The sequence below is a fragment of the Petaurus breviceps genome, unplaced genomic scaffold (assembly GCF_028583685.1).
Source record: "Petaurus breviceps papuanus isolate PSGF00001 unplaced genomic scaffold, PetGlider_PUasm1.0 178, whole genome shotgun sequence".
NCBI lineage: Eukaryota > Metazoa > Chordata > Mammalia > Diprotodontia > Petauridae > Petaurus > Petaurus breviceps.
The window spans coordinates 6,292,793-6,320,561 of record NW_027185777.1 but is presented as its reverse complement, the minus strand read 5'-3'; the positions used below and the strand labels follow the sequence as shown (position 1 = coordinate 6,320,561).

The 27,769-nt window shown below is 38.6% G+C and overlaps 1 protein-coding gene across 1 annotated transcript in view; it reads right to left on the bottom strand.

The window, feature by feature from the left end:
• The window catches only part of LOC138159900 (phosphatidylcholine translocator ABCB4), a 110,949-nt gene that overhangs the window by 54,337 nt on the left and 28,843 nt on the right, over window positions 1–27,769 (bottom strand). The window contains exons 6-11 of the mRNA XM_069086232.1: window positions 19,742–19,933; window positions 19,161–19,332; window positions 14,345–14,469; window positions 10,846–11,017; window positions 7,933–8,046; window positions 444–554 (exon numbers count right to left, since the gene is read on the bottom strand). Of these exons, the coding sequence (XP_068942333.1) occupies window positions 444–554; window positions 7,933–8,046; window positions 10,846–11,017; window positions 14,345–14,469; window positions 19,161–19,332; window positions 19,742–19,933 (886 nt within the window). The remainder of the gene's footprint in view (window positions 1–443; window positions 555–7,932; window positions 8,047–10,845; window positions 11,018–14,344; window positions 14,470–19,160; window positions 19,333–19,741; window positions 19,934–27,769) is intronic.

The window sequence follows — 27,769 nt, the reverse complement described above, 5'->3', positions numbered from 1 at the left end:
AAGTGAATGTGTTTGAAAAAAACTTTTCAGGGGCGGCCAGGTAGCACAGCGAGTAAGAGCACTGGCTCCAATGTTGAGAAGACCTGGAGATCGAGTCCCGGGCTCAGACACTTAGCACCCACCCAGAAACACCTGGCCGTGTAACCTTGAGCAAGTTACTTAACCCCAATTGCTTAGGGGCGGCCAGGTGGCTCAGCGAATAAGAGCACCGGCTCCAGTGTCGGGATAACCTGGATCAAATCTGGGCTCAGAAACTCAGCACCACACCCAGAAATAACTGGCCGTGTAACCTTGAGCAAGTTACTTAACCCCGATTGCTTATTAAAAAAAAACAACAACTTTTCAATGTGTTAAAAAAAAACTTCAAATAAAAAATACCAGATGTAATTATATTCACACAATTAAGCAATCAGTTCTCAGAAAAGCTTCTTCATTTAACTTACCTTGACATCAGCTCGGGAAGGATAAGAGAAGTGAACGTTTCTGAACTCCAGATTTCCCTTGATGTGGTCTGGTTTATGGCCAGCCTCAGAAAAACTGTCAATTTTAGGATTCTAAGTAAAACAAATGCCATGGAAAAATGCATTGACTATTTTCATACAGATGACTGTTATTCCTATTTTCTAAACCCAGCCAGACTGTTTGAATACAGTTATATGGCCACAACACCTTCTTCATACATCAAACACCCAGGCTAAGAGTAGCCACTCTATTCACAGCTGCATGTTTGAGACAGCTTGGCACAATAGTCTTCCTGAAATGCAGGTCTGACTACATTTCCCTCCCCTAATTCAAAAATTTCTCAGGCTCTTTTTTTCCCTCCAGCATCAACTATAAAATCTTTTGTTTGATGTCCAAAGTCTTTTATAAACTAGTCCCTTCCTACCTTGCCAGTCTTCATTTTTTTAAAATTAAATTTTATTTTCTTTTTAAAAAATTATTTGTAACATTTTCTTTTTAATTTGGGTTCCAGATCCTTTCTTTCTCTCTCACACCTTCCCATACCCACTGAGAAAGCAAGCAAAATAACAATTTTTATTGAAATCATGCAAAACATATTCCATAATAGCCATATTACCAAAAAAGCCCCCCAAAGTGAGAAATTATACTTCAGCATGCACTCAAATTTTATCAGTTTTCTCTCTGAAGGTGGATAACATTTTTTTAAAAATCATGAGTCATTTGGAATTTTCTTGGATCATATATTGATCAGAAGCTAAGTCTTTCACAGTTAATCATCATGCAACATTGCTATCACTATGCACAATGATGTTCTGGCTTTTCTCCCTTCACTTTGCATCAGTTCATGCAGGGCTTGCCTTTTTTTTTTTTTTCAGAAACCACTTTCTTTAGCATAATCATACTCTATCACAATTATATGCTACAATTTGTTCAGTTATTTCCCAACTGAGAAGAATCCCCTCAATGTTCAATTCTTTGCCACCACAAAATGCACTGCTATAAATATTTTTGTACACATATGTCTTTTTCCTTTTCCTTTGATCGCTTTGGAGTACAGACTAGTAATGATATTATTGGGCCAAGGGTATGCACAGTTTTATATCCCTATGAGTATAGTTCCAAATTGTTCTCTAGAATGACTGGACTAGTTCAAAACTCTACCAACAGTTTATTAGTGAACATATTTTCCCTCATCTCCTCCAGCATTTGCCATTTCTGATAGGTGAGAGGTGGTATCTCAGAGTTGTCTCAATTTGCCTTTCTCTAATTAATAGTGATTTAGAGGATTTTTTTTTCATATAGATAGTTTTGAGTTTTTCTTTTAAAAGCTGCCTCCACATATCCTTTGATCACTTATCAATTGGGGAATGGCTCTTACTTTTTAGAAATTTGACTCAGTTCCATATATATTTGAAAAATGAGACCTTTATCAGAGAAACTTTCTGTTTTTGATATTACTTCGTTGTCTATGGTAGCGAAATGTAGCTTCCCTGATAATCTCTTTTAATTAGGTCTCTTTTTACTTTTGCTTGGGGAGATCATGATAGTTACCCCTACCTTTACTTCAACTGGAGCATAATAGATTCTGCTCCAGCCCTTTATTTTAACTCTCTGTGTGTCTTTCTGTTTCAAGTGTGTCTCTTTTAAATCATATATCGTTAGATTCTGGTTTCTAATTTGTATCTGCTTCTGATTTATGGGAGAGCTCATGTCCCTTAATCAACCTCTCCTTTTATCATCCCTTCCTTCTCCCTTCTTCCTTAATTCCCTATTGAATGAGATATATTTCTATACCCAAGTGAGTGTATATAATATATATATATATATATAATGTGTGTGGATAATATAACATATATTATGTATTTCTCTCAGAGTTGATTCTGAAGGGAGTGAGGCATCGCCTACTATTCTTCCCATATTTTCCCCTCCGTTATAAAATCTCTTCCTTGTGTGCTTCTTTTATGTGAGAAAATTTTTTCCATTCTACTTCTCCCTTTCCCCTTCTCCCAGTGCGTCTTTCTTTCTCACCCCTTCATTTTTTATATTATCCCAACATAATCATATTCATGCTCTCTGTTTATGCAGACTTATTCTAACTGCCCTAATAATGATAAAGTTCTTAGGAGTTACATATATCAACTTCTCAGTTAGGAATGTAAACAATTGAACCTTGAATAACTTATGATTATTCTTTCATGTTTACTTTTTTTCTATTTCTCTTGAGTCTTATGCTTGAATGCCAAATGTTTCTATTCAGCTTTGACCTCTTCATCAGGAATGTTGGGAAGTTCTCTGTTTCATTAAGTATCTATTTTTCCCCCTGAAAGATTATACTAAGTTTGGCTGGGTAGGTTATTTCGGTTATGATCCTACCTCTTTTTCCTTCCAAAATATCATATGCCAAGACCTCCAGTCCTTTAACACGGAGATTGCTAAATCTTGTGTGATCCTCACTGTGGTTCCATAACATTTGAATTGTTTCTTTCTGGATGCTTGACTTGGGAGCTCTGGAATTTGGTTATAATGTTTCTTTGGGATTTCTTTAATTTTAGCATCTCTTTCAGGAGGTGATTGGTGAATTTTTAAAATGTTTATTTTGCCCTCTGGACCTAAGACATTGAGGCAGTTTTTTCTTGATAGTTTCTTGAAATACAATGTCTAGACACTTTTTTTTATCATGATTTTCAGGTAGTTTAATAATTCTTAAATTATCTCTCTTCGATCTATTTTCCAGGTCTGTTGTTTTTCCAATGAGATATTTCACATTTCCTTATATTTTTTCATTCTTTTGATTTTGTTTTATTGTTTCCTGAAGTCTCATGGAATTCTTAGGTTCCACTTTCCCAATTCTAATTTTTAATTAGCTCTTTTCTGATTTGGTTAATTCCGCTTCTTAAAGAGTGATTTAAGTCAGTTTTTCAGTTACTTCTGTGTTTTTTAAGGTGTTATTTTCTTCACTGTTTTGTACCTCTTTGACCAAACTGTTTATTCTCTTTTCACAATTTTCTTGCATCACTCTCATTTCTTTTCCCAATTTTAACTCTACCACTCTTACCTCTTTCTTTAATGCTTCCAGAAATTCTTGTTGAGCTTGGATCCAATTACCATTTTTCTTTAAGACTTTGCTTGTAGCTGTTTTCACACTGTTGTCTTCTGAGTTTATGTCTTGATCTTCCTTGCCACTGTACTAGATTTTCATGGTCAAATTCTTTGTTTGTTTGTTTGCTCATTATTCCAGTCTATTTCTCGACTTCGAAATTTATGTTAAAGTTGGGCTCTGCTCACCTGGGGATGGGGAAAGCATTGTCCGAAGCTTTAGACTTTTTTTCATGCTGCTGTTTTCAGAGCCAGTTCTGGGAGTCTGCAAGTTTTTGGTGCTTCCAAGGTGGTGTGATCTGAGTAGAGGTGTGGTCACTGCTCTTTTGATCTATGCTCTGGTCTTCCCCCAGGTAGGACCCCTGCTCCCCTGTAGCCACAAGCACTCCCACTCCTCATGTCCCTAGAACTGTGACCACATCCCCTGCTCTATCATGACTAATCACAAGTGCTCCTTTCTAGAACTGTGACCCAGAACTGCTTATAGGCAAGGGAATTGATAGTCAGCAACAGCAAAGTCCCAGTTCCAGCAAGAGTTGCTGATGATCTCTTTTTGACTGGTTTTCCAAACCTCTTACCATCTCTGGAAAAGAGATGTCCCAAAGCTGCTGCTGCTATGGCAGTAGACTCCAATGCTCACTGGCCCCCATGTCACAAATCTTTCCTGATGACCTCCTAAGATAGAAGAATATCTCACTTTCGTCTTTTGTTGATTCTGCCACTCCAAAATTTGATTTCAGGTGTTATTTTAAAGTTGTTTAGAAGGGAACATTGGGAGAGTTCAGCTGGGTCTCAGCCTTGGCTCTGCTCCTCCTGCCTTGCCAGTCTTCTTATACGTCATTTCCCTTCATATACCCTAGAATCTAGAGGGTACAGTGACTCTGGACTCCTTACTGCCTCTCACACCAGATGTTCCATCCCCCCAATCTCCATATATGTTACCTATCCCCCAAGTTGGAATTCCCCCTTTCCTCACCTCCACCTCTTCATTTCCTTCATGTTTCAATTAAAGTCTCACCTTCTGCAAGAAGTGTCTCCCAATCCCCTTAATTAATAATAATATATTTTATCTGAGATGATATCCAGATGTTTTTGTTCATTTGCATTTATCTTCTCCATTAAGTTGTTTGCTCCTTGTGCCTCTCTCTCTCTCTCTCTCTCTCTCTCTCTCTCTCTCTCTCTCTCTCTCTCTCTCTCTCTCTCTCTCTCTCTCTCTCTCTCTCTCTCTCTCTCTCTCTCTCTCTCTCTCTGTCTCTCTCTCTGTCTCTCTCTCTGTCTCTTCTCTCTCTCTTCCTTTCTCTGCTTCCTAGACTTGATTTAAGGTATAAAAGAGTATTTCTTAATACAGGAAATGCATTTCTCTGACTCTATCCTCTGTTTTACTTCCAGTTGTGGGCCTATTCACAGATACTTTGGGGGAATGAACTAACAACAGCTGTACCTCAGAGGTGATACAGGACACTGGAAAGTGCCCTAGATTTGGAGTCAGACACTGCATTTAAGACCTGCCACTTACCAGCTGGGTGGCCAAGCCCAAATCAGTTCTCCTCTATTACCTTATATATAAATTGTAAATAATACCTCCCTCACAGAGATTCTATAAGGAAATACAAAGCGTAAAGTACTACATAAGTTATAGAATCATATATTGTGAGCTAGACGAGACCTTTGGGGGCATTTTTTCCAATTCTTTCATTTTACAGATGAGGGAACTGAGGACCAAAAAGGGAAGGAGAACTAAGATCACATAGGTAGTAAACAATAGTCAGGATTTGAAGCCAGGTTCTCTGAATCCAAGGCCAGTGCTCTCTCTCCACCATACAATGTTAATTATAAATTGAGGGAATATATGTAAAGTGCTCAAAGCACTATATATAGCTTTGTTCTCATTCTCATTACCATCATCATCATTATAGTTGATTCCATTATTTCAGTTGTCTCAACAAAAGTATATAACTACTGCCCAAACAATCTAGTTGACTGTCACACAATTAAATACCAAGTGGTATTGGGGATAGAATGCTCAGCCCAGAGTCAGGAAAACGGAGTTCAAATCCAGCCTCGGACATTTACTATCTGTATGACCTTGGGCAAGTCACTTAATCTCACTCTACCTCAATTTCCTCAACTGTAAAATGAGGATAGCGATGGCACCTACCTCCTGGGACTGATGTGAAAATCCAATAAGATCATATTTGTAAAGCCCTTAGTGTGGTGCCTGGCACATAAGAGGTCTTTAATAAAGGCAAATCCTCTCCTTCCCTATCTGTGTGACCTTGGGTCAGTCAGCTAACCTCTGTAAGCTTCAGGTTCCTTATTTGTAAAACGAAGTGGTTAGATGTGATGGCCTTTGAGGTTCCCATAAGCTCTGAATCTATACATTCTATGATTTTCAGCACCAGTTGTATAGAATTCATACATGTAAAAACCAATCTTTTTTTCACTTTCAGGATTTTCTTTGTATTTGCTTTTACAAAGATTTACTAAATCTTTGCTCTCACACAAAAGAATATACCTATTTGTATTTAATAAACTATGTAATTAACAATGTTTGTACACAACCGGATATTTCAAATGCATAAATGTTTCTCAATACAGTAAGCTCTTTGTTGAATATAATTTCCAAGTAAGCACTGGTGTATAAAACCTTAAATGTTACATTATTCAGACTATTTTTATAGAGTGATGAACCTCTAAGGGATCATCACAACATAATTTTGTCTTTGTTAGCTATTTGCAGCAAAACTGGGTTTGCATTCATTGTGTGTGATGTTTCAGCATATGGACGGCTTCTCTAGTAAAAACCATTCTTGGCTCACTAAACAAAAAAAGTCTGCAGTTTGACTCTCACACAAAAACCTAGCCCACATGCAGATGGTGAAATTTTTTTTGTTGCCTTTTTTGTGAGGGGTTTTATGCATTTGATCAGTAAAACTCAAACGTGTAAAAGCCTTCTCCTTTTTTCTTCTATTTCTTCTCCTCCTCTTCCTCCTCCTCCTCCTTCTTCTTCTCTATCTCCCTCCCCCTTTCTCTGTTTCCCTCTGTCTCTCTCTCCTTGTCTCTATCTCTCTGTCTCTGTCTCTCTCTTTTTAAAATCTAGGCTTGGGGTTTTTGTAATTAATTATCAAGATCAGTGCTTCACTTCATGGATTGACTTCATCCCTACAACCAAGGTCACATCTGCACACATTAAGTAGAAGTATCACAACATGACAAAACTGGCCAATAGCCAGATGGACACAATCACCCTACACATTCTATAGTCATACCAATCAAACGATGAAAGGTATTATATGCCGGGCAGCAGGAAACCACAGTAACTGTGTCCGGCCATGTTATGGTCCATTGATCTGGTTTCGATTTTGCTATTGTTCTATTCCAGGTGTAACCACCCAGGGCAAGTGGTGGCCTGGCCACAAAACCCTTTGGGACTAATTGTTATTCTCAAAATGGGAAGCCCAAGTTACACCGGTTTAATTATAGAATATGATCTCAGATAACAGCTAGCATTTTTATAGAGCTTTAAAGTTGGCAAAGAACTTCCTTTACATTATTTCATTTGATTCTCAAAAGTGCATGAGAGTGGGACTATTATTATATTATTATATTTTTATTATTATATTATATCATTATATTAAAATTTTATAGATCAAAAAATTGCAGTTCAGAGAGATGAATGGAGAGAATTCTCAATGGTCAAATAGGTTAGTTAGTACCTTGTTAGTACCTAAGGTGGGATCCAAACCCAGGTCTTCTCAATTTTAAGTCTAGCACTATTCCCTTCCCCAATCTGGGCCCTTAAAGGAATGGGGGAAAGAAGGGAATAAGCATTTATGTAGTGTTTACCATGTGCCAGGCACTCCCCTAATTATATGAATATTATCTCACTTGATCGTTATTTCAACCTTGAGAGGTAGGTGCTATTATTACCTCTCCTTTACAGTAGGGGAAACTGAGGTAAACAGAAGTTTTTTTTGTTGTTGTTGTTGTTTTTTAAGCGATTTGCCCAGCTAGTAAGTGTCTGAGGCTAAATTCAAACTCAGAACTTCCTGACTTCAGGTCTCCACTATCCCCTTTGCTATCAACTGCCTCCTTAAAATACTCTACTTGGAGAAAACCCAAACTATCACCATGAATATTCTTGCTGTTCCATCATCAAAGGTTAGTCTAAATATAATAGTGAAAAAAGGAGATGACAAGGATGTTAAAGTTGCCTTCTAATTACAAAATGTTCAAATAAACAAAGATACCATTCCCTTTACCCACAACTGAGAGAAGCAGGCTTAGCCTGTTTTACACATATATCCTCAAATTAGATTTAATTTGTTAATTTTCAAATCATTTTTTAATGTATTAAGAAAACAAATGACTTACGTTATCAATAATATCAAAGATTGCATAAGCGGCTCCTCTTGCATTAGCGAATGAATCAATGAACGGGGCAGCCTGCCCAACACTGAAAGCTCCTATTAATATTGAAAAAAAGACCTACAGAGAAGAGAGGAGGAGGAAAATGTGGACAGTGAATTCTAGGACCATGATGTCATCTAGTAAACCCTACAATATCCTGAAGAAATGTTGGGGGCTTGGGGGCAGGGTAAAGTTACACAAGACTTATCCAAGTTAGTACTTTATAACCCAAGTCACATTTCATTATTCCCTAAACATGTGTGTATACATACACAGATACATACATATATAGATAAATACATATATGGATACATACACACATAACATACATACATATATGTATATAGCTCAACAAACAAACCTCAGATATAACTTTCTGTTGCTACTCTCCTAGACTAATGCAGGGTCAGATTTTAATTCTATTCCCAACATTCTAAGGTTGAGTCTATAGAGAGTAAGCCTTCTCTCCCAATGTTTATCTCCTTGGACCTCAGTTTCCTCATCTGTAAAATGAGGTGGTTGGACTGAATGGCCTCTGAAATCTCTGCCAGCTCTACATCTAAGATCTTATGGCTTTATTAACAGTTCCCAAATGATTTTTCCTGCCTCTGTAGAGCTATAGAGGATGCTACAGATAAGACACACAGGGACCTGACTGTCTGCAAAATCCTCTCACAAAAAGCACATTTTGAAATAAACATCTTGCTAAGTACCTTAGGACTGAGACTAGACACATTAAGACACTCCCACCCAGATACACTGTTTAGGGATTCCTTGGAAGTAACTTTGGGCTACTAAGTACAATCCAAACACTTCACCTTTTAATTTGAATTTGTATTTTTTCACAAAGGTAATAAATTCATATCATTCAGAAATGTCCAGGATATGGTAGTAAGAGCCTTTATTCTTAGTTTATTTAACTTGTCTGTGGAAAGTAGAAACAAGGGTATATGTCTTCATAGGATCTGGTGCTGAGAAAGATCTCAAAGGGCTGTCTAGTCAAACCCCCTCCCCCTGCCCATTTAATTAGAAAAGGAACTGAGGCCAAAGAGTTAAATGATTTGTCTAAATTCACAGAGGTAGTGACTGGCAGAGCCAGGGTTTGAACTCTAAGTCAAGCAAGACCCCATACTCTATCCACTGCACCACAATGCTCAGTACAATGATTACTGTGCAGAATGAGGACCCTGTGTCATTAAGAAAAGGTTTTATGATGTTTAATTAACCCTGCTCAAGAAGCTAAGAAATCAGGCAATCTTTTTTTAAAAAAGATTTCCATATAACATATTTAAAATAAACATTATGGGTGCTTAATTGGATGCAACCTCAGGTATGCAGACATCTCAGCTAACAGAACAATGTATTTCTCAAGGGCTTCAGAGAGCTGCAGTTTTACTGCATATAAATGTTTAACACTTTTCCAGTGCTATGAAGCATACTTAACAGTAATGCTAATCGTATTCTTTATAGATAAAGATGATGTCAGGACCCTGGCTAAGGACGCGTAGTCCTAGACTAGGGAAGTGGACAAGATAACGGGTGGATTTGGCAGCTTCTAATTTCTTCTCTCCCCCAGAAGGGTCCCGGGTCTCTCCTGAGAACACATGGCTGCCTCCAGAGACAGACCCCAAAAGCTCTTTGGCTGAAAAAGATGAAGATACTACTCTAGGCATCACTCCCCTGTCTCACAGTTCCCAAAGATCAGGCATGAGGCAGGAACGTTAAAAAGCAGAATTTGGCAGCAAACCTCCATGGGTTTGCCATATTGGATTCCTCTGGCATGATTCCAGTTCCTATCTTTCCTACTCTTAAATGATTCCATAGGCTTGACTATAGCTCCAGCAGATCTCACTATACATTTCCTTTCAGAGATCTCTTCTCTAACTTGGAAGGTTACAACTTCCTACCTGCCTCAGCCCAAGCCCAGGCCTCTGTTGATGATTAGATTTAGAAACCAGCTCTAGTCAATCCCTGTCTTAGATTACTTCACTTCCAATGTTGTCCATCTGATCAACCACTAGCCCAGCCCTCTGTTCCTTTTCTAAGAATTTAATTTTTAATTTTTGAACTTAAATGCCAAATAAATCAGGCCTTTCCTTATACAAAACAGAACTGGAAAAAAAAAACCATACACAAACAGTAAAGGTTTATTATAAAAGCTTGCTAACAGTCCTCCGTCCATTAACAATCAGTGTTGCCCATTGTTGTGCCTGCCCCCATCAAAATCTGGATCATATCTCCTGTCTAGTTAAAGCTGTAGATCTTGGTAGATCCCAGACAGTGATGTTTGTAATTCACCATTGTGGGGTAAGTGCTTGGAATTATGTGTTATTCATTCATTCAATAAATATTTATTGAGCATCTACTCTTTGTCATGTTAGGTACTAAAAGAATAATGACTTGCCCTGATACAGCCACTATTTCTTTTTTATTAATAATAAGGCTTCTTGATGCCTTTTGTTTTATAGCACAGATATTTCCAAATTTACTTCCCTATACCCCACCCAATGAGGCCACCTCTGTAACAAAGGAAAAATAGAATTAAGCAAAGCCATCTGACCCAGTGACCCTATTTGGTGGTGCTTGGAACATGGACCTCTCTACTGAAACCATCCACGGTCTCTTGTCAAGGTCCCTGTTAGGTACACATTGCACACATTTTTAAGCTGGCTAGCTGGGGCTATGGGAGCTATTGGTTGTCAAAGATGAGAGAGGAAAAGAAAGAATTACATAATGGTAGAAACTAAAACCTTAATGTCAAAGGATCAGGAGGGCGAGGAGGAAGAAATAAAAGGTTTATGGAAAGGGAAGTTTATGAATAGGGAAATGAATAACTAATATTCCCAGATTTTCCATGGATATTGCATATCTACTTACTGTAAGTGCATTTCCAATAGTATATTCCTTGGATATGACAAGAGTAGATCCATACCAGAAAGCCAGAGCATAGGATGCATATATTAACAGGAAGGCAATGCCCATAGAAATGTTTGCTGAAATAGCTTTCTTTATTCCAATCTTTTTGGCATTTTCTAAATGTCTCTGATACCTAGCAGAAATTGAAGAGGGGAGAAAAAGTTAGAATAAAAATGAGAATGTGCATTCTGAATCATCACTATATCGAAGAAGCCGGGCGATCTGAGCAAACAAATCACCATGGCAGTCCCAGAATAGTCCTGTACTCCCTATTAAAACTGCTTAAACTTGGGATGACCCAGGATCAGTACGAATGCTCTGTACTAGCCCAGACCCACCTCTCTTGGTCTAATAGCATAACACTATTCCTGGGACAAGTCCAGAAACTGTCTTCTGACAAAGAGGCTCAAGTCTTCTTTACTCCTATATTCAGATCACTGTTTTCAGGGGATGGGTTCATCATAATATAGGGATAAGGTAAAGGTAGGTGAGATAAGGTCAAGCTAAGCCCCAAAATCCTAATGCTATTTTGCAACCTTAATTTCTTCCTGCGTCAAGAAGGAATTTTCACACTTTTCAAGAAACCTTTTCAATATTACTGTAATGTTGCTGTGCCAGACATGACAAGATAATCACAAGAATGGTTGTTACATTTGAAGTCCTGGTGGGGATTGAGGAGGCCCCCTGCAACCTTTGAAGGTTTTTTTTTTACATTTATAACCACTGGATCAGTGAATGGAGGTGTATTGTAGTCCTCAGTTTGAGAAATGGGGAAGGAAGTTTTTTATTTCCTATGACCAGAGTTAAATTATGAAAAATCTGGAATACATGATCTTTAGAAGGGATAAGGCAGACAAGAGAAGAAAAACACCCACTTATAATCACAGGATGAAGAAAGCAATGGCTACTCAAATACTGTATTATAAGTCTGGACTGACCATGTACTAATTCCACAATTAGCAAATAATAACTGAACTTAAGGTGTCAAGATAAGATTATAATGTAGATCACTAATGGGTTTTTTTTTTTGGCTTTTTAGAGGGCAATTGGGATTAAATGACTTGCCCAAGGTCACATGGCTAGTTTTTGTGTTAAGTGTCTGAGGCCAGGTTTGAACTTAGGTCCTCCTGACTCCAGAGTCGGTGCAAAAATTTAACATACATAGTTTTTTTGTAGTGCAAAGAACTTTGGAGTAAAGAAGGAATCAAGGGACTAGTGTCCTTGATCTAAATTGACCCCTGATTCTTTCTGGGCCTCAGTTTCCTCATTTGTAAAATAAAGGGATTGGACCAGACTCATTCACTCATTTATTGAGAATGAAGTCCCTGCTCTATGCTCTGAACTCTGTTGGGGATACAAAGACAAATACTAAGCAGTCCCTGCCTCCAAGGGCTTATACTGTATTGTTGGGTGATATCTAGGATCTTTTCTGATGCCAAAATCCTACAATAATCCATATTCTTTATCCTTTGAAGCTCATTTTCTTGGCCTTTGATTGAAATAAGACCTATTTGTAATTCTTCCATAGGAAACATGTTAATACACTCTCACATTATATGGTCTTAGAAAATTGCCTGGAACAGTGAGAGCTTGGGTGATGCCCAGGTTCGCATGTCAGAATGAATCAGAAGCAGGATTTGAACCCCAGTCTCTCTGAACCCCACGGCTGGGTTTCTATTCATATGCAACACATTAATGTAGTCCCTACAATCTGGCCATCTCTGCTCAGGATGCTGAGCCTGGATCTCACAAGGGTAAGAATTGTCCAGTAACTCAAGCTTCATCATTCCGTATCTGCTGCCATGCTTATCAGCACTTCCAGTAAGATCTAATATCAGCAGACAGCCTACGTAAGTATTCCAACAGAGGGGTGGATGTTCCATTATCGCATTCACTTTGGCTACTTGCTTACCAGAACTACATGAGAGTCAGAGTAGTCTGAGGAGAATATTGTGCTCAGGGAAGCAGCAGCAAAAGAAAAAGAAAAACAAAACAAGATAAGAGTTTAGAGAATAGTGAAGATGTCAGAGAGAGAAAGATGGTAAGGAAGAGAAAGAAAGGAAAGGAAAATGGAAATGAAGATTTACATGGATAGTAGGATGCCTCTTTTATACACATCCTTCAGGCAGCTCATAATAGCTGAGAGATTTCAAACATTCAGTGTAATTTCCTCCTGCCTCTGGAAGGTTCCCTGACACACTGTGAAGTTACAAAAGAAAGTCCTTCCTTTACATTCCACTGCTGAGAAGCTCAATTTAAATGGGGGTGGGGGGAAGTCTGCCAGGTCTGGGTAGAGAATTTCTGAAACAATCCACCACCCATATGGATGGCCAGTTCTGATGCTTTACTGAACATTTTTTTGGTGAAATGAGGAGTAATCGGGGATCTTTGTACCAGCCCTGGAAAATTCCCATGGAGTTTTTAATGATTCACAGATGAGACAGTATGAAAAGACCCACACTTCTGCAATTTGAATTTTTAAATACAGAACCACATTTTAAAGACATTAGGCTGTGCTTATTACTTTAAAGGAACCCTGGGTTCATTTCTTTTGTAAAGCAAAGAGTCTTTTTGTAGCATGAATCACCCCACTGCCCTTCCACCCCCAATTTTAGAAGAAAGGGAGTTGGAGTTGGGAGTCCTGGGTTTTAATACTCCCTCTAATAACTGTGTGACCCTGTGCAAGTCACTGATGCTATCTGAGAGTTAGGTTTCTTTCCTGCAAAATGTAATAATGCATCGTTCTACTTGACTCACAAGGGAGATATCAGGAAAATTGTGCTTAGTAAACCTTAAAATGTTACAAAAGCATGAATTCATAAGCTCATAGCCTTAGATCTGGAAGGGACCTTAGAGGAAATATAGTCCAGCCCTGCCACTTTGAAGATGAGGAAACTGAGGCCCAGTAGTAAGTGGAGGAGCTAGGATTTGAGCTGAGGTCCTCTGACTTCAAATTGTACTACACTGTTGTGAATGTCTAGGTTTTAGTTGATTGGGTTTTCTCAATGTGGTATAGTAGATAAAGTGCTGGGTCAAGAAGCCTTGTGTTCAAATCTGGTTTTAGACACTTACTATCTGTGTGACCCTGGGAAAGTCACTCAACCTCTGTCTGCCTCAGTTTCCTCTGGGGACAATGATAGCGCCCACCTCCCAGGGCTGTTGTGTGGCTGGTGAAAGATGAAGCCTTTTACCCACCAGAGTTGTGAGGATCAGATAAGATAATATTTGTAAATACTTAGCACATTGTGCTAAGGCACATAGTAGGCATTTTATAATGCTTGTTCCCTTGCCTTCCCCTTCTTTTAAAGGAATGCAATCACTCATCCATTAGAACTACAAAGACGTTATATAGACACATCAGTGGAGAAAAGATTGCCATTAGAAATAACCAGCTCGAACCCTCCCCCCCAAAAAGACCCCCCAAATTCATCCTTTTAGAGAGCTTGAAGAACATCCTGACCTTTCCAGTTCTTTGTTTTGTCCCCCGAAGGCTATCACAGTCTTAATGGCAGACAAAGCCTCCTCAGCCACTGCACCGGCCTTAGCATAGGCTGCTAATTCTTTGTCGCTAAATGCAGACAATATCTGGAATGACAATAAAACCCAAGCACGTTCATCTTCTTTGAATTTAGAGAAAATTGAAGAGATACTTTCATTAACTGAAGTTAACTTCTTCCTACTCTTAATCTGACCATTAACCACACATCTCCTTGGGCAGATCAAAAGAGAGGGAATTTAGGAATGGGTTAGAAATGGGTTAAGCTGGGCAGCTAGGTGGCACAGTGAATAAAGCACCAGCCCTGGAGTCAGGAGGACCTGAGTTCAAATGTAGCCTCAGACACTTAACACAAAACTAGCTATGTGACCTTGGGCAACTCACTTAACCCGAATTGCCCTACCTTCCACCCTCCAAAAAGTAAAAATAAAATACAATTTAAAAAGAAATGGGTTAGGCCTTTAATAAGAGAAATAATGAAAAAAGATTTAGTGTGGTATGTTTTCAGAATTGATCATTAAAGAAAGATTGATGAGGGTTTCTCATCCAGAAGCATTAGCCCAGCCAGTAAATGTTTTTGTTATTTTTTAGACCGCTGCTGACTCAGTCCAGTACACCAACAACAAGGGAATCATTCTAGACACCACTGCATCCTTCATCTTTCCTCCTCCATCCTTTAAATCTGCACAGAAAGAAGGACTTAATGAAGAGCCAGTGGGATATCAGGGGGAAATTGATGGATTTTGGGACCAGAAGACATGGGTTAGAATCCTTAATGAAATCTTATTTTGCTACCACAAAAGGACCTGGGAGTGGGAGAAGTGTCCAAGTGGGTCCACTTGAGACCATACTACCAAGTGTCCAATTGTGATTATAGACTTAGAAGAGTGTGTTTAGAAACAATTGAGGACGGCAGATCCGATGATCTTACAAAAGTGGCCTCAGTACTAATGGCTCAGGGAAAGTGGTGGGCCTCACACTCATGACAGTTTTCCAGAACTATAAAAAAATTATTTTCACAGATTATCTTTCGCTAAGAATTTCTCTTTTTATCCCCCTAGCATTCTCCACTATCCCCCAGGACTCAGTAACTGATTTCACTTCCTTTTTCCTTTATTATAAATAAAAATGATATTAAATTATTGACCTGGAACTGTAAAACTAGCAATTGATTTCATCTTTTTTTCCTATATCAATAACAATGTTAATAATTGCTGACATACTGTGGGTCAGCTCCCTGGCAATGAAATGCCCAAAAAGCAGGCAGCAGGAGGGAGAGACAGAATAAGAAGCATAGTTTACAAGATGAATTGTCAACCCCAGGAATATTAAGAATTAATTATAGAGTCTGCAGTCAGTTTATCAATGTAAGCAGCTTATACATTAATTTATTGCTAGGCAAAAAGGCGTTATTCTGAAATCCTTTTCCCCCAAATATTAGCTCCCCCTTGCAAAAACAAAATTAGTGTTTATTTAATATATATGCTGTATTTGGGAGACATTTGGGAGGTATGGTGGATGAAAAATTGGCCTCAAAGTCCAGAAGGCCTGAGTTCAAATCCCACCAGTGACACATACCGGCTCTGCGACTAGGGGCAGGTCATTTAACCCCTCAATATCCTAGCCATATAAGGCTACAAACCACAGAGTAAAAATGCTTTGGTGAAGGGACTTCCTCACTAGGAGCTGCCTACACCAAAAACAAAAACACAGCAAAGAGCTAGTCCAAAAAATAAAAAAAAATAATAAAAAACCAAATCCTACAAAGAAACACTGTCTTTACTTTTGTGTGAACACCTTGGTCAATTCCCCTCTACCCAAACAGAATGCAAGCTCTTTGAGGACAGGGATTTGTTTTTTGTGTTTGTACTTCTAATTCCCAACAGAATGTCTAGTACTTAGTAGGTATTGAATAACTTGTTGAATTGAATTATTAAACTGTGATGGTGTTAAGAACACATAATAAACTTTATTAAAAAATTTATTTAATTTTATTGGATGATTTTCCAAGTATAAAAATGAATGACAAGCATTTATACCAAAAACAAAAATTTTTTTTTCCATTTTTTCCATTTTCCATTTCCATGATTGGCTTAGTTAAAAATCAATACAATAATTTATTAAGGATAGGAATTTAAGAATACTTCAAAGGACCAAGATGAATTAATGGATGTGATGTATTTGTACATATTATCAATAGTAAGATGAAAGTTTTTATGTGACTTTGCAGAGCCCTCCCTCACTCAAATCAAATTCAATTGCAAATCATGACATCATCTTCCTTATATCATGGTCTTCTTTAAGAACAAAGGACAAATCACAACTTGTAAATGATAATATCTACTTCTAATTATTTGTATTTAAAATACATTTACCAAATGGGAAAATTACAGTAAAAAAAAATTTTAATGGTGCCATTTGACACAGTTGAAGGGTATGGTGCGTCTCTTAAATCATCTACCAAGGCACTGTGGACAGTATCATAAATGTATGTTAAATTGGATGAATTTAAGTTTATTTTAAGAAATTCTAATCTTGGAGAAAAACTGCCTCTGTATTAGATAAGACCTGTGACACTTTGAAACAGGGCAAATCTAGCACTTCTAAATAAAATTTCATTAGAAGGCATATATGAACTGTCAGTAACAGCAGACCTTTACATCATGGCATGGGCCTTGGAAAGTACTTTATATAAGTAGCAACCGCACCCAATTTTGATGGAGGTGCTCCTCCCTCCCTCCCCACCTCACTTCAGAGTTGGAGTACATATCTGAGGGCTCCCTATCAGCTAAGAAGACCACTCTTATAATCGGCTGCTGAGCCCAGAATTCCAAGATATCCTCAAGTCAGAATCTCTGCTCCTCAGGCCTCTTCCTCTGACAAGACTGACAGAACTTTCTCTGCTCTGAAGATTGGATTGGGGCAGAGGGAGGTTGCCCTTTCCCTCCTCGTCCCTCTCTTCTCTTCCTTGCCACTGGCATCACAAGCTGAGAGCTCATGGTCCCCTAGTCAGGCCTGTTTCTAGGACAGGGCTATCTTCTCCTGATTATTCTTCCTTCCTAAAAACAAACACGAGACAACTCCATCCTAGACAAAGGCTTGTCTGGGAGCCCGTGAGTTGTGGACCCACGTGGAGGGTGTGTAGTGGGAAAATGGCAACCCCCCTTCTCCAGTCTCCAGAGCTTAGATGTTGTATGAGGTCCCGAGGAGCCAAGTATACCCATGGCAATCTGGATCCACAGAATTAAGAGATTCTTATAGCTGACAGAAAGTGGTCAGAGGATATCTACTCCTGCTCTGAAATTAGTGAGGGACCAAGGAACCTCCATCACGTGTCTCTAAGGGAGTAGTATCTTATTTGTGATTTTTGGCCTCATCCTAGGCCCTAGGCCCTAGGGGCAGCTAGATGGTGAAGAGTCCTGCAGTCAGGAAGGTCTGGGTTCATATCCAGTATCAGATGATTATTAGTTGTGTGACCCTGGGCAAATCACTTAAGCTCTGTTTGCCCCAGTTTCCTCAACTGTAAAATATGTATAATAATAGTACCTATCTTCAAGGGTTGTGTGTTGTGCTTTGTCCTTCCTTCTCCAAGAGGACCATGACATCAGGGAGATGATGACATGACTTACAATTGAATTTGATTTGAGGGAGGGAGGGCTGTGCAAGGTCACCAGTCTCACTTTCTCCTCCAGAGCCATCTGGGTCCAGTGGCAAGACATAGGTCAGGATGACTGGAGATGGTCCAGGATGCAATGAAAGACCCTGGCCCTTTTAGGCTAAGGACTTTTCAAGTTCTCACTATGAGTGAGGAAATACCCATCCAATGAATAGGCTTCTTTAAGAAGTGAGTCAAGGGATGGCCCCTTTAATAAAAAAAAAAATCAAAATGGGAGGGGAAGATGGTGAGGGTTTCTGGCCAAAAGAGAAAATTGTTATTTACATTCACTCTAAGCCAGGAGGGCCCCAAAAATAACCATTAAGTGGTGCTTGCACATATTGACCTATTGTTAATCAATGAGATCCAGAGTGAATTGGGTTTAAGGTTTGTTCTTTGAGAAGGAAATCTAGCCAGTAGATCCCAAGTTAACTATGTAGATTTTGGCCATAAAATTTACCTTCCTTTGAGCAGAGCACCCCCAGTTAAGGGCATGATAGGACAGGAGGAGAGAAGAGAGGGGAGGGGAGGAGAGGACAAGCTGAGCTGCCCAACTGGAACTGGCCAGTTGGGTCCCCAAGAGGGCAGCTCTGATCATCCCGATTGATATCTGGCTCTGGAGGAGAACTTGAGGCTGGTGACTTTGCACAGCCCTCCCTCCCTCAGATCAAATTCAATTGCAAGTCAGGTCATCATCTTCCTGATATCATGGTCCTCTTTAAGAACGAAGGACAAATCACAACTTGGAAGCAATCTCCCAGGATTATTGTGAAGATCAAAGGAAATAGTAACTAAAAAGCCCCTGTCCATTGTAGGCACCATATAAATATCAGCTATCCTCCTTGTTCTTATTATCCCTCTTTTACAGATGTGGAAACAGGTTCGGCTATATCAAGGGAGTTTGTCCATAATTACACAGCTAGCAAGCATGAGGGGGAGAAATCTAACCCAGGTTCTCTCTTGAATTCAAATTTTCCATTATTACTATGTTGCTTCAGTGTCTAGCACATGGGATACCCTTAATGCATGTTTGTGGAACTGAAGTGAATTACAGAAAACCATACTGAGCAGGGGTCTCTTAAGTACCAGAGAGGCAATACCTAAAGGCCCATCTCCTTCACCTACCTTTGCCCAGACAGCTGCAGAAAGTCCAAGGATAGGGCTGATGGCCATTATCACAAGGGTTAACTTCCATCCTCTCATGAACCCCACTATGAATCCTGCAAAAAATGTTGCCACTGCTTGAAAGAACATTCCAACCTTGTCACCAATTCCTTCACTGATTTTGGAGATGTCACTAAAAAGAGAATCACACTTGAGTGGTTATGGTCATGGCGTTCTCAGTGGAAAGGTACAGTGCAAACTAACAGATGCATAAGCAGATGCATTGAACACAAATACAGTCAGCTCAGCAGAAGGCCCATCACCATTTTTGAGCCCTCTGAAGACTTCTGCCTGACCCTCAGAAGAGAAGTCATCTTGAAACTGGGCCAATTAATTAACAACAGGCTATAGCTTGGGATGGCCAAAAGAAAGATTGATCTGGTAATTATCTGGTTTGACCACCAGGTAAGTACAGCCTTAAAGTGGGACCTTTTATTTTTCTTTTGTGAAAAGTACATATTTTCATGTAATTTATGTTCATCTCCTTAGGGGGAAAAAGCATTTTTCCAAACACACGATAAAGGAGTTAACAGAATACTTACTCTGTGAGTCGTGTGTTGAGCTCTGTGGTGTCATTGACATCAAACCACCCTATTTCCTGTCGTAGGACAGCGTGAAAAAACTTTTGTCTAATTTTTTTAATTTGCCGGCCAGCAGCTAAGGTCCAGAAGGAAACCTGAATGTAAGCAGCTATTAGAACACCTCCTCCTAATCCTGAATAATAATAGGCATATCTGAAAAACAGAAAAAAAAATCCAAGGATGATAATAAAAACAGCTGCTATCTCTAGAGCACATTAAGGTTGCAAGGTACATTACAAAGATTACATCACTGGAGCCTCACAAGCACTCTGAGGTCGGTGCCCCCATTTTGTTACCCCCATTTTGCAGATGAGGAAAACAGAGGCTGTGGAAAGGTTCAATGACTTGTCCCACAGCTAGTAAATATCTGAAGTGGAATGCAGAGATGCTTTTTAATCCAATTATTTTTTAAATTTCTTCTTTCTGGAGTAATGTCCAGTACTGTATTGTTTTCTGAAGTAGTCATACATAAAATACAGAAAACATATCTTTCAATCTGCTTTTTCCTTTTTCTTAAATTTGGGGACTGTTTTGCTTCTTTCTCCACAATATTAAAATAATTAATTCTAAGTATCAGTCAGCTCCAAAGAGAAAAGACAGTCAAGCTGATAATTCGCTTACACATAAACCGAATGGGAAACTATTCTTTTAAGTTTTTCCTGGGTCTATTGTTATTTCATAGCTACAACTCAACTATCTTTTTGGAAATGACATTTTACATACGTAAAAATGGGCCGATAAACATAGCAATGATTTCTATCATAATTTATTAAAGTTATAATATATGAAATATCACCAAATTCCCTCTGCACTTTAATTGGGGCATTTAAAATAGAAGCCACTGCCAAATTATTTTTAATTAGACAAAAAAAAACCAAACCCAGAATAACTGAGCTTGGTTAAATAAGTCAAAATTTAAAATGATATGATATTAAAAGGAATATTTAAAGACATGCACTTGTATTATTTAAAAGTACAGACTAAATCTTACAATTCTCATAGAAGTCCTTTAGCCTGCTTTAATGCATACTTACTATCTATTTGAAAATAGTAGGCTTTATTTACATACATATAGCCAGTAAGCTTTAGAGGGACCAGATACTTCAACTGATGAAAAAAAAGTTGCTTGATCCTTTGAAGTATTTTAAAATTTTGGTCTTTCTAGTATAAGCATCTATATGTTCCAAGAAGTGTACTGAACTTTTAAAAGAGTCTTTACTTAATTTGGCTAAACATGCCTGAAAACCCTATTTACCTTATTAATTTTCTTGCAATTCTTTTCACAGATAATACAAAAGTAAACTTTGACCCAGCCCAAGTGGAATGATCAAAACTCCAAATGAGTGGTGTATGAATTAGGCTTTATTAGCCTTTTATTTTCCTAATTTGGTGCCAGTGGAAGAACTCAAGATTCAGCACCCATGGGAAATTCTGCCCCTCTCACCATACACAAACTAACAGGCCAAGATGATTCTCAGATACAATTTTTAAACGGGAATGGGCACCTGTCATTGATGACAGACAACTTGAGTATATGTATGTGTGTATGTGAATTTTCCAAAAAAACAACTTCATGCCGTAAGAGTTACATGTGCAGTAACAGTAAACATGACCCTGGATAAGGTCATATAAGTCCTATAAGAAGTAATCCTCTCACCATGGCTAGCTTCACCATGGAAAAGGCTGAGTCAGCTACATTTTCTGAAGTTTGGGGTAAGGATCAGACTCACCAGCAGGGACTCCCCAAATCACAGTCTCTACGGTTTTGTTTTGTTTTTAAGGAAACACTTCCCTAATCACCACCATCAGCAGTTTACACAATAGCACAAACAATTCTGCTAACCAGCCTTAGGGTTACCCACCATTTTTTTCTTCCAGTAAATAGGCACAGTCTACACTAATACATTATTTTGAAAGCTGGGGTTGAGTCCAGATCTTTAGAAAATTGTTGCCTACTGAGAGAACACTGATGACATTATAAATTCTGCTTTCTCAATTTTATACTTGCTTTTTCTTTTTTTAGAAAGAACATCAGAAAAGAACATATGCTGAACCCTCCTCCCTTCTACCAGAGAGTAATTAGTTGTTAGAGAAATTTCTTACAGAGTGGGTAAGTGCATTCAAAAGAATGGGTCCCCCAAGAATGAATTTCACATAGTTGTGTCTTGTGAGCAGGAAAATGGTACATTATGTGTTGGGTTGCATGATACTAATTAAGTGCTAAGTGTGAGCTCTTTTACCATTTGCATTTGACAGATACATTTTCAATATTTTCAGGCCAGTCGTGTGGGGAGTTCATGACTGAGCTGAGAACTAAGGCCTGTAAATGGCTGTGGTATTAAATTCAGCTGACTAAGGAATGGAATGCAGCCACCTCGCCCTAGAGCCAAATACAGCATCTCTCTCATGCTCAAGTCTGACTCCCTAGTGTACTGCATAGCAAGAGACATCCTGGCAAAGAGATACAGATGGACATTTAATGGAGACCATGCTTAAGGCTCTTAATGGACAAAATAATAGAATTAAGACTTGGAAGGAACCTTAGACATCACTTAATTCAACCCCTTCTTTTTCTGAAAGGGCACTGTAATAGGTAGTTGGATCAGGGATCCTGGGACATAGGCCTTACCTTCCAGTCCCTGCTTTACCCATTAACCATATGGTGACTTTGGTTGAGTCATTTAACCAATCAAAAAGCATTTATTAAACTATGTGCCAGGTACTGGAATGGGTGGTGTGGCAAATTCAATGAATAAAATAACTTCTATTTACAAGAAGCCTACATTCTAAAGTGAGAGACAATAAATGCCACCACAAATAACATAAGTATGTATATAATAGATTTAATTAACAAGTTCATGCAAAATAGTTAAATAAAAGGTAATTAGGAAGGAAGGATGCCAGCAGTTGAGGAACTCAGGAAGGTCTTCATGTTAAGTTGCATCTTGAATGAAAAGATAGGTCCTATGAGATTTAGGTGAGAAGAGATTGTGTTCCAGGTATAGGGTATGGCTTGTGCAAAGACATGGAGACAGGAGATGGAGTGTGTTGTGTGTCAGGATTTTTGGATCTCTGTTTACTCATCTATAAAATGCCAGGGTTGGACTAAACAATTCTTGAAACCCCTTTTGGCCCTATGAGTCTATGAAATTTAGGCCAAGGATGGCTAACTGACTTGCCCAACGTTCCCTTGGTATTTAGAACCCATATCTCCAGTCTTCCAGTCCAATGTTCTTTCCATGACACCACATCTCCCACAGTAGTTTCTGTGTTTGTAAATTACTCACATGTCCCATGAGGACATGAGTATGTCTATGTGGGGCAGTGTGAAAGGTCTCAAAGTTTCCTCATCTGTAAAATGGGAAGATTAAGCCAGATGATTTCTAAGGAAAGCCCTTTCCAATTTCAGGTCCTATGATTTCCCCCTTTTAAAAATTCTTATTAGCTGAAACTTGTAAAATGAATATCAAGAATGGTCTAAAAGTAAAAAAAATAAAAGAAAAAGTTAATCAAGTATGACTCCATAGACTAAAACCCCTTTCCATAGATTCCACTCCCCTGTATGTCTGTCTCCCCTATTAAGCTCCTAGAAGGGAAGGGAATGTCTCTTTTTTGTAACAGTGTCCTTAGTGGGTAGAACAATGAATACCTGGCATATAATATTTTTATTAAATGCATTTTCATTCACTTAATCATTCATTCATAAAAAAGGTAGCATGCAGACTGAAAACATCAGTGATCTGTTTATAGTGTGATAGAAAAAGCTTGGAACATAAACTCAGAATCTGAATTCTAATCCTGGCTGTGCTGCCTATCATCTGTGTGGCCCTGGGTAATTCACTTAGTCTCTTCTTGCCTCCATTTTATCTAAATCCTGTGATCCTATGTGAAATAGAGGAGGAAGGGGATGCTGCTGTCAGGCAATCAGCCCTAGCCCAGCCTTGATTGTAGCTCACCAGGTCAATCTCAATCCTGCCTGCTTCCTGGACTAGAAAAGCATAGGATTCAGAGCACTGGTCCAATGTTCTGTACCTTAGATACAACTATTAGGTCTGGACTTGAAAAGCATCATCAAAGAGGTTCCAAGAAATCTTGGGATGCTGACCCTCTAGGAATGGATATTTACTGAGAAGTAAGCTTGGCCCCTGCCCTGCATTTCTGACTCCATTCCTCTAAAAATGACTATGACAAGATTAGCCTATACAGCCCAGTAGTAATGTGGCCATGATTCTCTAGATACACCTGTGCACTTGTGACTCCGATGACTCAATCGACAAATACTCAGCATCTAAAATGTACCAAGTATGGTATGCTGGGGTTATAAGTGAATTGGATGAAGCAATCCCCACTGGCAATGAGCTTACATTCTAAATGAGGAGGCAAGTACATATAAAATGTATCTGCATAAATATAAGGTGAATAAATATAAATATATACAAAGTAATCATGCACAAGGAAGTTTGGGAGGGAGGATACTGGTGGTTGGGGGCCTCGGGTAATACTTCATGCAGAAGATGGTATTTGAGCTATTGAAGAGGACTCATCAAGGAGATATATGCATAGAAGTAAAATTCCTCAGCTATGGTGTTGTTGGTAGGTGAGCTCTGATATGCTACATCTCTGTTAGAAGAAGGGGAAGTAGACTTTGGAATTTTATATTCTTCCTAATCTCTATTAGTTTGCCAGAAAATGAAGATGTATTAACACAGAGGGTTATGGCCCTTGGGGAAGAGGAGCAACTTCTGCCTTTCCCCAAACTTTCATCTAGGGGACAGCTGAGAGTAAGTTATTGATGATGCAATTCAGGGGGACTAAGGACTGGAGGATGGAAGCAGGAGCTGGCTTGGAGATTTACTACGTTAGTCTCCTAGATCTAATAGTAGTTCCTGATTTATTGCTTGGGGAATTCCTTTGCTAGTAAGTCTTAAAAAGTGTTTAGATACTTTAAGATCTGAGTGAATGCTCAAATGTTCTACAGGAGTGGGGAACTGGCAGTCTCGAGGCCACATGTGACCCTCTAGGTCCTTAAGTGTGGCCCTTTGGCTGAATCCAAACTTCATAGAGCAAATCTCCTTAATAAAAGGATTTGTTCTGTAAAATTTGGATATAGGACCTAGAGGGCTACATATGGTCTTAACATTGCAGGTTTCCTACCCCTGTAAAAATCTAAGGTATCATGTACTAAGCTTATCATGTCAAAAAGTCACAGTCAATTTTCATCAATGTTGTTGGTGTGAAGAAAAGTGTAATGTGAAAGGAAGGGGGAATACAGTAGATGGAGAACTAATCTTGGCACCAGAAAAACAGGTTCAAGTCCCACCTCCATCGCATGAATATGAGTTCACAGTTCTTAGTGAGTTGTTGGACTGCGTCTTGGTGAAAGGAGTTTCCATGCCAGGAAGTTTCCATACGGTTGCAATCATAGATCCAGATGCAAAACAAAATAAAATACCACCAAAGCTTCAAGGCAGGTCTTTAATCTTGGAGAAGCCAGATTCATTCAATAATTTCCAGTTATCCCTTGCTTTTGTATATGATGAGAAATATTGATTGTTCCACAAAAAGAAGTGATATGCTAATGATGATTTCAAAGAGTCAGAGCATTCTGATGAAAAGTGAAAAATTCAGCAGAGATTTGCCTCTGATATTTGAAATCATCCAGATTATGGACTGAATTTTTCACTGTTCTGGATAATTTTTGTCACTGTATCCCCAGTGCCTTGTACATAGTAGGGGCTTAATAACTGCTTGTTAATTGATTGACTGATGTAGGTACTTAGAAGTTTCCATGGGGAGGCTAAGATGGGAGAGTAGATTGATTGCTTGTGAACAGCTCTCACGTGGTTGGAAGTCCTCTACTCAATCTCCTACTGTCTTGAATCTTCTTCACCAACTTCGTCTTTTGCCACCCTCTGTTCTACAAGATCATTTCTTCATTCTTTAACAATAAGGCTATCTGTCCACAGACCCCTGTCTCTTAGGATATAGACTTAACTCAATTATAACATTCCTGAGGCTATGGATGGCACCTCAAACCTCTTTGAAGTCCTCAGACAACCTAGCACATAGTAGGTGCACAATGAATATTAATTAGTTGGCCAACTTATTGGAATTTATTCAATTTATGGAGCATGGTAATATATACATAATATATGCATCTGTCTCTATATATGCATATATATTTCCACAGATTCCAATCCTACATTTGTGTGTCACGGTACAATATTTTTGCTGTTTTTAATGGAGAAGATTTTGACCGTGTCCTTGGTAGACTTAGCTATGAAGATAAGTCAAAAGCAGAGTTATTTTCTTTGGTTCAGGTCTGTATGTAACTGCCTTCATTAGGAGATCAGCCCTAACTACTCTTAGCTGCTTAGTCCCTGTCTCTGCCCACTCCAGGTAAACAAAGAACAAACATACCTGCTGTGTGAAGGGCCGCCAAAGTAAGGAGTGCTGTCTCCGACCCTGCACCTCAGGGCTTTCACCTACTGAGATGTTCGTCTCTTCAGAGCATTTGCTGGCAACATTGCCATTTTAATTCAGACAAAAAGTTTGGCATGATCTTAAATGATTCCTTACCATGTCAGATTCCCCCCTACCCTTTTTGATCTGTTTTTACTATTTATTTTATTTCTGTTTTACTACTATTTCATTCACTTAAATATTTTAAAATTATTATTAATGCACTAACATGAGGGGGCTGGGCCATCCATACCTCAAACAAAGAAATCCTGATGCCTTCCCTCCACCTTTACCAACCCCATGGGGGGTTGAGGAATCATAGATCTGGAGCCACAAAGGACCTCAGGGATCATCTAATCCTCTGAGGCCCTCATTTAATGTGGAAACTAAGGCCCAGGATGGTTATATGACATGCCCAAGGTGATCTAAGGTTTTCCATCACCAGAGCTAACAGGCTTATCACAGTATCATACTGTTACCCGCTCTGAAACAGCTCTTCTGTTTCTCAGATGGTCACCCTTGAGTTAAAAAGCAGTCTTATGGGAAAGAATTACAGTCCCAAAGATAGCTCAGGGACAGCCATGAGCACAGAGTTCCCTTTAAAAAATATATATCAAGTCACTCAGCCCTTTAATGTGGAAACCTGTGAATTCTCTGTGGATCTGGAGGTTTACACATTTACAAACAACCAAATGAACTCAATCAATGGGCTATTTTTATTGACTGAATTCAGCAGGTTGTTTCCAAACTAAATTAGACAGTTTGTGACAGAAAAGTTAAGGAGTAAAATCCAGATGACTGAAATATAGTTTCAGGTGCTGTTTACTGCCTGGAAAGTGGATCTCAACAAAGCAATGCCTAAATGATATCTGTTATTGATAATTTATAGTCATCTCTATGTTCATGTACTTGAAAATCATTTTACAATGATGATTAGAGGTTATTTCTCACAATAACTCTCTGTGAGGGGGGTAAACCCTATGACATTTACTCCTTATAATTTTCCATATTATTCCATAATATTCCATAAGAATGAAGGCCCAAAGAGAGGGAAAAATGACGGTCTTAGAGTCCTAAAATGAATCAGTGGAAAAACTGAACTTAGTTTTAATTTGACTAATCAGATCACAGAGTTGAATTAGGATTTATGTCTACAAAAACATCAAGTCCAATAAAATCTTGTTAGCCAAGGAAATTGTATCTATATGAAGGTTAGAATTAAATTCAATAGATACTTATTGGGCACCTACTGTGTGTGAGGTATATAGCTCTTTTGATTTGATAATTCTATTTGGGAGGTATTAAAGATAGGTAAAAAGCCAAAATCAAATGTATACCTTATTTGTCAATAATTATGTTTTCATACAGATTCTAATTTTGTGGTGTTATTTTTCAAAAAATCAATATTAATTTTTATGACAAAAATATTGTATTCTACATTCCCTTGTGGCTAACACAGAAATCTAGAACAATCTATAAAATTCATGAGGAAGCCAAGATGGTTTCATATGTTTAATCTCTGTGTTC